This window comes from Eretmochelys imbricata, chromosome 8 (genome assembly GCF_965152235.1).
Source record: "Eretmochelys imbricata isolate rEreImb1 chromosome 8, rEreImb1.hap1, whole genome shotgun sequence".
In the NCBI taxonomy this organism is placed as follows: Eukaryota; Metazoa; Chordata; order Testudines; family Cheloniidae; genus Eretmochelys; species Eretmochelys imbricata.
Window position 1 is genome coordinate 85,307,760 of NC_135579.1, and position 13,255 is coordinate 85,321,014.

Genomic DNA, 13,255 nt, shown 5'->3' on the forward strand with positions numbered 1-13,255 from the left:
GGCCTGGATTCTGATTGGAGCATCAAGGTGGCATTGTAATGTAAATAGTAAATGATAGTAATAACAATAAGAAGCCCAATTCTGATCTCACACATTGATGGTGCCACTCGCATTGAAGCCAATGGGAACTGTGCTATCTAATGGAGGACAGAATTAGGGGCTGTAAGGGCGATTCCTTCCCTCTGTTGCATGCATCCATGAGTGGAGAAAATGGGTCATAGAGAGGAAATTTTTTTCCCTTCAACATCTAGAGCAGCAGCTCAGGATTGGACTTCAGAGAGCATTAGACAGGGGGAGGAGCCAACACGTTTGCACCTTGGCTGTGGCTCTAATGAAATCTCGTCAGGCCCCAGATCTTCACCTGTGCACACGGTGGGGTATAGAGCAGACAGTAGGTAGGCGTGCATACTGCCTTGCTGCTAGTGCTTAAAGGTGTAAAGAATGGCCCACCAGGCAGGCTCCTGCTGCTCCATGCCCACGCTGAGCCAGCCTCTGCATCTGGGTCCCATCTGTGTTTGCCTACTGCTGAAGTGGTCACATAAATCTGACTGTGTTCTGCTGGCATTTCCAGCCAAGTTTGATTTGCTTCCTACGACCATTCACGCAAGCAGATTTTGATTTGGAAGAAAGTTCCTGCAAAGAGAGTTGTGCGTGCTTGAATGTCCATACACTTGAGCATTCGCTCTGGGAGGTGAGGTTTGGCTATCAGTGGGCTTGGAAGTGGTCAGGAAGCAGGATCTGCACCATGTGACCTACATGACCAGTCACTTAGCATGAATAGCAAATAACATGATGCAATAGGGATGGTAAATAGTCCGCAAGCAAATCAAGGGCTGAAATGTTCTCCCAAACCATTCACCCACTGGCTGAATGTCAGAGAAATGAGGACCAGCAGGTAAGTCAGACACAGCAAAGGAGTCATTGTCATTGAAGAGATGAATAGCTGGGAGTATGTTACTCAGCTCTACTCCACATCCCTGGCACCACTCTGCTTTGCCCTTGCTGGCCAAGTTTTTTCCCCCAGCATGTAGCAGTGTTTGTGTGGAGTAAATGCCAAGTGTTGTCTTTATGAGGCTTACTAAATGGCACCAACCTGTCTGAAATGTAGCTCCTAATATGTTTTTTCAGTCACCTGAAGGCCATTGCTCCCCCAGAAGTCTGCTCTTGGATGCCATTTAGTAACAGTAAGACCTTGATTTTGTCTTGTCAGCATGGCCTGGCTCTGAGGAACAGTGCAGAGCTGCCCTGGCTCGAGGGAGCTCTGGGACCTCCCAGGTAGGCTAAGGGTGTACTCCTGCTCATATTCCCTTTCTAGCCTGTGGCTTGCCTACCTCTGTGTGGCTGGCCAGCTCTATGGAGTGAGGTGGTGGTGAAGGTGGAACCATGACCCTGCCCATGCTAGCCCCCTTGAGAGTGCTTTACATTCTCATGGATACAGGGACGGAGCAGTCCCTACGCGAATGCTCAAGTGTATGGACATTCAAGCTCAAGGCCACTGGAATTCTGCCTGGTCTTTACACAAGCCATGAAAGGGTCAGCTCCGTGTGCCATCCCCCAATGTGGGCCCGGCAGAATCTGATGATGGTTTGTCCAGTGGGCTGGCATTTCCAGAAGCTTCACTTCAATGTAGAACGACACATACATTGCAATCAGGGCCCTGAACAAAATAACCGAAATATCCCTGGTCGATTAGGGCAAAAAAAAAAAAAATAAAGCGATCAAACCCCAACAGTAAACCCCACAGCCAGCAGATTCCTTCATAGTGAAAATTGAAAAAAAGCACCATAGTTTCCACGTCCATTAAACAAGTATGCAAATACAAACTTTGGATTCAAAACAGCACAGGTGTAGGTATAAACTGCGGGCCCGATCCTCCTTTCACTTACCTTGCTGTCAACCAGTAGTAACGTGATGGGTGTGACTGGTGTTATACTGGCATAAAACTGGTGGAAGTGAGAGCAGAACACTTGGCAACAACTGATTTTTTTGGTTTACACAATATTAATCGGGCCACTCCCTTTTCAAAGCCTCACCTTTGAAGGCTTCTCACATTGGTGGCATCTGCACCAGTGAGCCAGGCTACATGCAGAATCTTTAAGAGCCCACGTATGGCATGCATTCACAATTAGGCATTGCTAGTGAGTGCTGAGAAATGCTCTCCCCTCCCTATGGCCTCCCACACGCTGGGCATGCTACAAGGTTTATTTTCCATCTTAGGCAATAGAATAAAATCAAATGGATTTGCAGTGCTTCATTACACTGAATTATTTTGGGTTTCCACATGGGGTAATAAATGTAAACATGGTCAAATACCTTGTGTTTGTTTTAATAGCTAGTTGGATTTGTGTTTCTGGGCCAGAGTCCCTAATATGCACTTTGAGAAAGAAAAATATCCAAGATAAATAATCTAAATGCATTTATTTTAGTAAAAAAGGAATTTAATGTGATTAAACAAAGAATAATGATGGATTAGCTTTGTATTTGTCAGTAATTTAAATTGAAGCACTGTGTCAAGTGAACCTGTACTGTACAATTTAAATCCTTATTCTTGTGCAATTTGTGCAGTACTTTGCTTTGAAAGCATGTACTTGAGTTGCGACCCTCTTGGTCTAGTTTTAATCCAAGGAATGTCCATAAAATCTGAAACAGTCTCTTCCATAGACCAATATGTTTTCAGATTTGTTCAATATTAACAGTACAGTAAATGGATAATATATGTTTACACCTTCTGCAGGTGAATAAATCTGGTATGTTAATTGTTCTGAATTAAAACTTTTCTTCATGGCCTTCCATTAAAGATTTTTTGGGGGTGTATGTGTGGGGTGTGTGGGCAGGTCTGCACACTCGTGTAGGTGCATAGACCCACATATTTGCTTTAGCCCACCTAAGTGATGCCATATTTCAGTCTGTGTAGCTGTTTGGATTTTTGGAACTATCTTCAATGTAAGATTACTAATACTTAGCATTCATACAAGGGCCTGATCCAAAGCCCCTTGAAGTGGTGATCTTTCCACGGGCTGTAACTGGCTTTGGACCAAGTCTGATATATCTTCAAAGCATGGCTCATGCAATAACTAAGTCGTCATCATACTAATCTGTGACACAAGTACACTGGACTGCTGAGCTTAGCCCCAGTTCCTGCCCCCTTGGTTATCCACAAACGGGATGAAAACGTATTACTTTTTTGAAATGATGATGAGCTATTTTTTCGTTGGCAGGTTTTTAAAACTCTTTTTGGTGAACAGTTCTTTGTAAGCGTTCAATAGTTGAACGGGGTCGAGGACTTGTGATTGGTCAAATAAGTCAAATGATACTTGTCACTGTTCTCCGATCGAATGAGTGCCCGAGTATTACATCTGTGTTAAAAATGTGGTGGGGGTGAATATGTGGGCTGGGAACATTTCTGGATGCGGGTCTCCTGCCGAAGCCCCAGAACCATTTACAAACCAGGGAAAGAGAGGTGCTCAGCCACCTAATTCACCTGCAGGGCCCACTCCGACAGGTGCGCTCTGAGTGCACCTCACACCTCACAGAAGAGGAGCAGGAGGATCTCCCTCTCAACCTTTAGCCCAGTGGTTAGGGTACTCCCCTAGAGAAAGAGAGCACCTCCCGCCAGCCTGGATTCAGGTGTTGAACTCTCTGAAATGCAGGACCCTGTTCCTCAACATCTCCCATTGGCTAGCTTAGCTTGGGGAGCCACCTAGCCTGTCTCTCTCCATTCACTGTAGAGGAAGCCTGAGCCCTAAGTCAGGCTTTGTGAATCCAAGTGATTTTCTAGGCACCTGTAAGTTAAGGATTGAGATGCTGCATGTCCTAACACATATGTCCCTTTGTGACGCTAGCCCAGAGAGTGAACGCTTATAAGGCAATAGTAGTTTGGGCTCATTCGGTGAGTGCTAGAGTGATCTGCAAACCACACCAACATACCGTTAAAGAACACTCTTGCTGTGCAAAATGAAAACAGCTAGAGGTGTCATCCTCTCCCCTGCTCTGGTCCTTTTATGGTAGGTAAATTTCTGGGCAGTTTGGGGTGCCTGGTGTACCTTAGAAGGCTCCCAGTGCTGTTACATTGTGGGTCTCTCCAGCCCCTGGCACAGCCAACAATCAGGAGGGCACAAAACTGGCTTAAAGCCACCTTGCCACCCTCCCCACTTTTCCCCCAGACTGCAAATTCTCTAAGAGGCGCAGCACAGAATCTCACCCAGGTAAGTTTTCAATTTACTGTCGAATCACAGAAAATATAGGGCTGGATGGTACCTTGAGACGTAAGGCCAGGCCCCTGTGCTGAGGTAGCACCAGGTCAATCTAGACCATCCCTGACAGGTGTTTGTCCAACCTGTTCTTAAAATCCTCCAATTATCAAAGTCTCTGTGATAGCAATTAAGTCATAATTTAGCTTATGCACTAATATTTCCAGTTCTTCTTGTTTATCCCCTCTACCCCTTGCATTTGTGTATACACATCTAAGATGTGGAGCAGATTCCCCCACTTGTTGCTTCCATGACCCTAGTGTAAATTTCCATATTCCCCCCCACACAACCTCTAGCCTCCCCCTTTTTTAAATGCTTACCTGTGGACTTTTGTCACCTTTCCCCTTTGAACCTCATGTAAAACCCACCTTGACAGGTTGACGAGTTGGTGTCTCTTCCCCATTTTAATCAGGTGGTCCCCAACTCTTATCAACAATCCTCATTCACAGAACAGCATTCTGTGGTCAAGGAAGCTGAAGCCCTCCTGAAAACACCATCTGCACAGCCATGCATTCATCTCCAGGATGCACATGTCCCTGCCTGGGCCCTGACCCACAACAGGGAGGATGGATGAGAATACCACCTGTTTCAGAGTAACAGCCGTGTTAGTCTGTATTCACAAAAAGAAAAGGAGTACTTGTGGCACCTTAGAGACTAACCAATTTATTTGAGCATAAGCTTTCGTGAGCTACAGCTCACTTCATCGGATGCATACCGTGGAACGTATAGAATATCTTTTTATACACACAAAGCATGAAAAAATGAAAAAATGGGTGTTTACCACTACAAAAGGTTTTCTCTCCCCCCACCCCACTCTCCTGCTGGTAATAGCTTATCTAAAGTGATCACTCTCCTTACAAGGTGTATGATAATCAAGGTGGGCCATTTCCAGCACAGATCCAGGGTTTAACAAGAACGTCGGGGGGCGGGGGGAGGGTAGGAAAAAAACAAGGGGAAATAGGTTACCTTGCATAATGACTTAGCCACTCCCAGTCTCTATTCAAGCCTAAGTTAATTGTCTCCAATTTGCAAATGAATTCCAATTCAACAGTCTCTCACTGGAGTCTGGTTTTGAAGTTTTTTTGATGTAATATTGCAACTTTCATGTCTGTAATCGCGTGACCAGAGAGATTGAAGTGTTCTCCGACTGGTTTATGAATGTTATAATTCTTGACATCTGATTTGTGTCCATTTATTCTTTTACGTAGAGACTGTCCAGTTTGACCAATGTACATGGCAGAGGGGCATTGCTGGCACATGATGGCATATATCACATTGGTGGATGTGCAGGTAAACGAGCCTCTGATAGTGTGGCTGATGTTATTAGGCACTGTGATGGTGTCCCCTGAACAGATATGTGGGCACAGTTGGCAACGGGCTTTGTTGCAAGGATAGGTTCCTGGGTTAGTGGTTCTGTTGTGTGGTGTGTGGTTGCTGGTGAGTATTTGCTTCAGGTTGGGGGGCTGTCTATAGGCAAGGACTGGCCTGTCTCCCAAGATTTGTGAGAGTGATGGGTCGTCCTTCAGGACAGGTTGTAGATCCTTGATGATGCGTTGGAGGGATTTTAGTTGGGGGCTGAAGGTGACGGCTAGTGGCGTTCTGTTATTTTCTTTGTTAGGCCTGTTCTGTAGCAGATGACTTCTGGAAACTCTTCTGGCTCTATCAATCTGTTTCTTCACTTCCACAGGTGGGTATTGTAGTTGTAAGACTGCTTGATAGAGATCTTGTAGGTGTTTGTCTCTGTCTGAGGGGTTGGAGCAAATGCGGTTGTATCGCAGAGCTTGGCTGTAGACGATGGATCGTGTGGTGTGGTCAGGGTGAAAGCTGGAGGCATGTAAGTAGGAATAGCGGTCAGTAGGTTTCCGGTATAGGGTGGTTGTGTGACCATCGTTTATTAGCACTATAGTGTCCAGGAAGTGGATCTCTTGTGTGGACTGGACCAGGCTGAGGTTGATGGTGGGATGGAAATTGTTGAAATCATGGTGGAATTCCTCAAGGGCTTCTTTTCCATGGGTCCAGATGGTCACATAAACACCACATTCATAAACCAGTCGGAGAACACTTCAATCCCTCTGGTCATGCGATTACAGACATGAAAGTTGTGATATTACAACAAAAAAACTTCAAAACCAGACTCCAGTGAGAGACTGTTGAATTGGAATTCATTTGCAAATTGGATACAATTAACTTAGGTTACCTTGCATAATGACTTAGCCACTCCCAGTCTCTATTCAAGCCTATTTCCCCACGAAAGCTTATGCTCAAATAAATTGGTTAGTCTCTAAGGTGCCACAAGTCCTCCTGTTCTTTTTGCGAATACTACCTGTGCCCCCCAACTCCTTTGCCCTTGATCCCAGAGTCCTGCAGTAACTGCTGCACTGCTCAATGGCATATCTGGCATTATACCAACCATTATGGGTGACATGGCAGAAAACATGGTGTTTCAGGTGCATGCTGAAGCTGAGTATGTGGAGCAAGAGTTTCTGTTACAGCAAAATTCGTAACTAGATCCAATTACATCATGAGTAAAAGATGAAAGAAAAGTTGCCATGAAATGCTAGCAAAACCCATAGAAGTCAGAGCCATCCCTTGGGTAGGGTGAATCAGGGCAACCACTCCAGGCCCCGTGCTTTGTGGGGGGCTCCAAGGGCCGGTGCGATTGGGCAGCCCGGTCAGTCCCGGAAGAGATGAATCTGTCACTTCTGCCCCAGGCCCCGCACTTCCCTAGGGATGGCCCTGACAGTAGTTCCCATGCTGGTGAAAGGTGTGGGGCAGACGGGAATTCCTGTGAGCTAGAATAATATTTTAGTGATTGTAGGAAGTTGAGAACCAAACATTGCATTATTAAAAATACTTGAATTATTTATAAAGTTCTCTTCTAAACCTTATTTTTGCCATTAAGAAAATGAATGGTGAACTATGTATTAAACTGCTGTACACCAGGGTGGTGACATAAGTTCCTCTATCCATTTTAAGGCTATATATTTACCCAAATACTGTAATTCACAAATCGAGATGTAAATATCAAACAGTTACATTAAAATAAAATCCTGAAGCAGACTAGTCAGTTTCTAAGCTCTGAGCATACCATCATCTTATTTTTCTGTCTGACAGTGCTCATTACTTTGGTATCTAAATGCATTTGGCACATTGTTTCTAAATCAAAGGCGCTGAGCCAAATTTTGGATAATCATTATGGCTCTTGATGAAATTGATCCTTTCCAATTCAGATCATCATTTGACATTTTTTTAACCCTGCTCCACTGGCTGTAAAGATGGCTGGTTCAGATAAATTCAAAATGTGGATATATCAGGAATCCAGGCAGGTAGAATTTTTATAAGAAAAGCAAACAGGTGAAAGTACAGAATTTTGTAAAATGTTATCTATACGCTCCCTTGCTTACTTGTAGTTGGGTCACAAAGGAAACCTGAAGGACACATTTAGGAGGAAACAAATTAGGTATAAAAAAGACTAATGATTAGATGAAACATGAGACCATCAAAATATTTAACTGTGTTGCCACTGGCATAACCCGTCCCTGGCTCAGCAAAGACATCTTCAGCGTTCGCAAAAATGTCAGTGGACAATGGCTATGTACTTCATAGTTACTGTTGCTGGCTTGCACAGCTGAAATTGAATCTGTGTAATTTGCCAGTGTTAAACCCCAGCTGTAAATTTCATGTTTTGTATGCAAAGAGCCTGTTTGAATTCCAACAACCGGCGAGTATGATTACAACAAGCCTGTGTCATCACGCGTGGGAGCATAATGTGGTGGGCTTGATTTTTTGGGGTGTTGTTTCTATTTTCTGAACAGGGAACAGTCCATTGAAGTTAATGGAAACATTTATCTTATATGGAATATCTAAAGTGCACACGATGAAAGGAAAGTTTTTATTTCTGATTTGTGCTATGTCTGCTTGTTCCTTTATCAGTTTTTAATGTGGATCCTCCGATAACTATCTGATTATCATTCATGTAACAATTTATAACATTGCTGTAGCTACTATGGACTGGATGGTCTTGAAAATAAACTAATTTATCTCAGTAGGGTCTTATCCTTTATAAATATTTTAAATAACTGGGTTCTCTGGGTTTTTCCAGAAAAGGTACATACTAATTTGACTTCTGGAGCATGTTCTAATCAGTATTTCAATTTTGCAGAATTGCCATTTGTATTAATAACTGATCACTATGTTTTCTCCCCTAGGGCCTGATATTTTGTCTATAGAGATCAATTAACAGGGAGATTGTTTTCTTCAAGTCCCAATTATTTTAATTACTGGTAAAAACTGTTTGTTTTGCATAGATTTGATCAGTTGGACTTGTCTAATGCGTTACATTTCAATGTATTAAAGTTTGCTTTTGTAGACTTTCAAAATTACTTTCCTGATACTAGCCAATATCCCCAAATAACACATTGGGGCAAACTGATGAAAGTTCTACAGATCAGCTAGCAGCAGTCACATAGGGCTATTAGAAAAAAGGACTCATCATGGAAAATGGACGTTTTTTTCTAATCCAGATTCATTTCCAGATTTGACATGGAGCTATTATATTAATGGAGGGTCATCAAGCATTTGCTGCAAGTTAGGGGAACATACAACACTGACAACTTTCACATCTATTGGAAAACTATTGGATGCAAGAACAGAATTTTCAGATGGGACTATGGGTTCATTTACCACAGTATCCTGTCTACTGCACTGGCCAGTGCAATTATTTGATACCTTAAAGCAGGGTTCTCAATCTTTTTCTTGCTGAGGCCCCCCCAAATATGCTATAAAAACTCCATGGCCCACCTGTGCCACAATAACTGGTTTTCTGCATATAAAAGCCAGGGCCAGTGTTAGGGGGTAGCAAGCAGGGCAATTGCCCAGGGCCCCCATGCCACAGGGGCACTGTGAAGCTAAGTTGCTCAGCCTTCTGCTTCAGCCCCAGGTGGTGGGGTTCAGAGCCCCAGGTTTCATCCCCGTGCAGTGGGACTTTGGCTTTCTGCCCTGGGCCCCAGCAAATCTAACACTGGTCCTGCTTGCGGCACCCCGGGGGCCCCAGGTCCCTGGTTGAGAACCACTGCCTTAACAGAATGTGATATCGCTGTATTTACTCCCTACCCTCAATATCAGCCCACCTCCATAGTACTCCTGGGCAGTTTTATAATTAAGCAGTGCCCTTCCAGTTTCCCTAAGAGAAACAGCACCTTCCTCCTTTCAGCATCCCCTTCCCTAATGCCCTCACTCATCCCCAGTACCACTTTTGTGTCTGGACAAAGGCATTGCCACCCATCCCTTGAGAAACCCTTTCATTTCATTTTCAAGGGTTTGTTTTTCACTTTTTGTTTTTTTAATAAAATGGACGTACACGTCAAAATGAAATGTCATTTTGAACTGAAAATTCAAAACATTTAATTTTGAAAATGGCAAAACAACATTTTTCAGCTTTTGGATTCTTCCCCCCCCCCCCCCACGCAAAATGCAGTGAATCTGACACAAATTTGAAAATGTTTCAATCTACCTAAACATGCATTTCTCTGGCAAAATTTCGCCCAGCTCTATCTCTACACTATATATGCTTGAATACTCTGTCTGGAAATGTTTAGTGCAGACACTGCCTTTCTCCCACCTGTGCTGTAGCCCTCCCTACAAGAGGTTAGGATAGACCATGCACAGGTGTTACCAGCGTGTTGTCTAGCCCTGCTCCAAGCAGGGAGCTGCACCGGCTCTGTAGCAGTGGAGAGAGCATCTCTAGAAATGTTCAATATAGACCAGGCCTGTGAGCAATACAAAGCCAATAAAGTATTGATTTCACAGTCTTTTGCTGGGACGGTTAACAGTCTCTTTCTAGCAATAGACAAGGCCGAAGAATTCGTGCTCTTTTTATTAGTTTTTATCAGTGACTTTATGTAGCACTGACCACATGAGGGCCTTGACTCACTACTAGGACCTACCAGCGACAGCTGTGGGCAGGTCGTCAGTGGGGGTCAGTCCTTTTTTTCCTGACTAGTCCAGAGGATGGTTCAGTGCACTTACTCACCTTCTGTGGGGTCACATACATGTCACTGCTCCTGTTCAGCTGTGAGATATTCAGGGCTGCTGTGGCAATACTGTGCTGACGATGCTCAGCTCTGCTTGTCATTGGATCCAGAGTCCACAGTCTCATGGCTTTCCCAATGTCAGATTGGGACAGTGATCTGGATAGAAATGAACTAGCTCTGACTCAGCTAAGATATGGCAGATGCAATGCAGGTTGGCAGGCAGGAGGATTAATGAGTAAGAGGAGTAGAAGCTTTCTGATTTCGGCTTAGAAAAATGTCTCAAAGAGTTGGTTAAAAGTGAGAGCAATGCTTTGTGGGCCTGCTCCTGCTCCCATGGAAATCAATGTAAAACCAGCTAGTAGCTACAATACGAGCAGGAGGACATGACCTCTTGTGAACACAAACTGCATTGGTTAGCTGTGAACCTTCATGCCCCACGGGAATTATGATGGTGAGTGACGCCACTCCACCTCTTTCCTTCTGATGGTGTGTGTGTGTGTGGGGGGGGTCCTAGGCAGAGAAGCTGCTGTCTTGATAGAGATACCCAGGAGTAGGTGTGCCAGGTTTGGAAGTCTAGAGGGGGCTAATCAGCTATCAGTGTTCCTGGTGGAGAAGAGCTTTCATTTCTATGGAGGGAAATGCTATTCTGACGATTAATCCTCTTGATGAGGAGCTGGATTCTCAACAATTCTCTATATGACTAACCGTAACATTTACATTTACCTAATTGGTTTGTTTCCTGTAAATGAAGCCTCAGCCTTTCACAAGCCAAAGGAGTTGCTCAGGGGATGCCTTGGGGCTGAGAGTGAGGGAGGGAAGCCACATTCTGAAGATGTTAATATTTTAGTTTTGTTTTTCCCCAGAATGCATCAGATAACTCTGAAGTAAAACAAATAATAAAACACTGCGCCACCTACAAAGCTCTCCAAGCTAAACCGTCCACATTTTTATTGCTACAGGATCCTGAAACTAACAACATGCAGAGAAGACTCGAGTCAATAAAATTTATTACACATTTATAGACCAAATGCTATAGCAGTTACAATGCCTAATCACAGAGCTCAAAATCAGAAACACCAGCCATGAGAAACAAACCTACAGAATATTCTCAGAAAACCACAAATCTTGAACATGAGTTTCTACTCAGCCTGACAGTTATATACTCTAATGCAGCTAAGAAAAATATTATAGCAACACAATCTCTCTGCTAAATTTTATTTTCCAAACAATACAAAATAGTTACTAAAGGATTTAACTTTGTATTAGCTTCCAGAACCATAGTTCAAGTTCCTTTTCTTCCTTTGTGTGTGTGTGTGTGTGTGTAAGTAATAAAAGGGGGTTCCTGGTAATTAAAATTTTGTCATAGAACCAATTGACTGAACCACTTGCTATGAAAACGCTGGAACCCAATACTCATGTGCGTAGAGTCACTAGATGGCACTACAGAGTAGCCTTGCTTTGGATGGGTGAAAACGTAACCTTTTGTCTTGCTGCAAGGTTATTACATTTGTGACACAAAAATTTTATATGGCTACATTAAACTTATATGGGTTGGGGTTTAGTTTCTTATCTCTCTCTAGCTGGTTACATTTTTTTTAACATAAGCATAAGGGAACTAGAGAGCATTTTCTGTGTAATCTGAGGATGTAAGGCACACAACCTGAAGTAAAAAGCAGATATGAGAAAAAATCTGTTCAGAAGCCAATTAGGACAGTCAGCTAAGGATTTCTTCATTCTCATACAGAGGGTTTAAAGCATCCAGGACCTGGGATTGAGAAGAACTACAGGACTGAGGGCCTGGAGAACTACAGCTGTGCAATGTACGGAATTGGAAAACTGGAAGTTTCTAAACAAAGACAAACCCTAAAAGAAAATAAGGAAACTGTTTGAAAGCTGGAACAATATTGGCTGTGCTGTGTCCTGTTGTGGCTTCAGGAATTATGAGCTGATTCTTTCCTGTGATTCCGGCTGGCTTTGTTGCTACTTTGTTTGTATCAGTTGGGAAGTTTATGATATCTGCACAAGCCTTACTGCAGTCCAAAGTAAAACAACTTGCCCTAGAACTCTGTAACTTTTAACAGATTTATTTTTGCTTTAATCTCTTTTTTCAAATTATTAATGTTCAAGTTTAAGGTGCACCATTCCTTGTGGACATTTGCTTTTATTAAGGAAAGGCAGATATGCACCACCAGAAAACCCTAAGCATGCTGGCAGGAAAAATAAGTTACAGCATAATTTATGATAGAAATAGTCACCGTCAGTAAATAAACAAGCCAATTTAGGCATCTTTGGTGTCATGTATGATGACTGGGAGCTACGCTGACACAGTAAGAATTGCTGCTGTCAGTTTATGGGGAATCTCTCTCCAGGTAGATGGTTCATGCTGTCAGCTGCTGTCTTCAAAGCTGCCACTATTACTGCAGGAATGAAATCGCATAGAACTCATGGGATCAGACACGTAACCTGCATAAAGCCGAGAGAAGTTCACGTGTTATTCACAATCACCTCTCAACATAGCAACACTTTTCTCCTTTCCAGCCAGTGACCATGTCATAAAGATAATACGAACGTCTTTTTGAGATAAATAAGCAATGCACATGCTGATGTCTTTTTCCTGCCTACGAACCCCAAGTCAATATAATCTTCTGAAGAAAATTTCAGAAATAGAACACAAAGCCTGCAGACTCTATCGTTCATGCAAGAAATTAACAGCAATCAGGCACAGTAAAACATCAATGATTGACACAAAACTTGAGTCCAAATATTTTAATAATACAGTGTATGTTGTATAGTAAAATATCTTTTCTGACCTTTCAAATTGGAGTCCAAAAGGGCCAGAGTAAGCAGCCTGTTATGAATAATTCTTTATGCTTTAATTCTTGGAGGTTATCAAGAGGGGATCTACTGCCATTGCACTATATTTCCAATTAAGGTGAACTGGTTCACTGGCCAACAGTTATTGCAGTTCTTATG

General features: G+C 43.1%; 1 protein-coding gene across 1 annotated transcript in view; it reads right to left on the bottom strand.

The window, feature by feature from the left end:
• Nucleotides 1-12,668: 12,668 nt before the first annotated feature.
• The window catches only part of TNNI3K (TNNI3 interacting kinase), a 172,343-nt gene continuing 171,756 nt past the window's right edge, over nt 12,669-13,255 (bottom strand). Inside the window, exon 25 of the mRNA XM_077824517.1 lies at nt 12,669-12,745. Coding sequence (XP_077680643.1) covers nt 12,669-12,745 — 77 coding nt within the window. The remainder of the gene's footprint in view (nt 12,746-13,255) is intronic.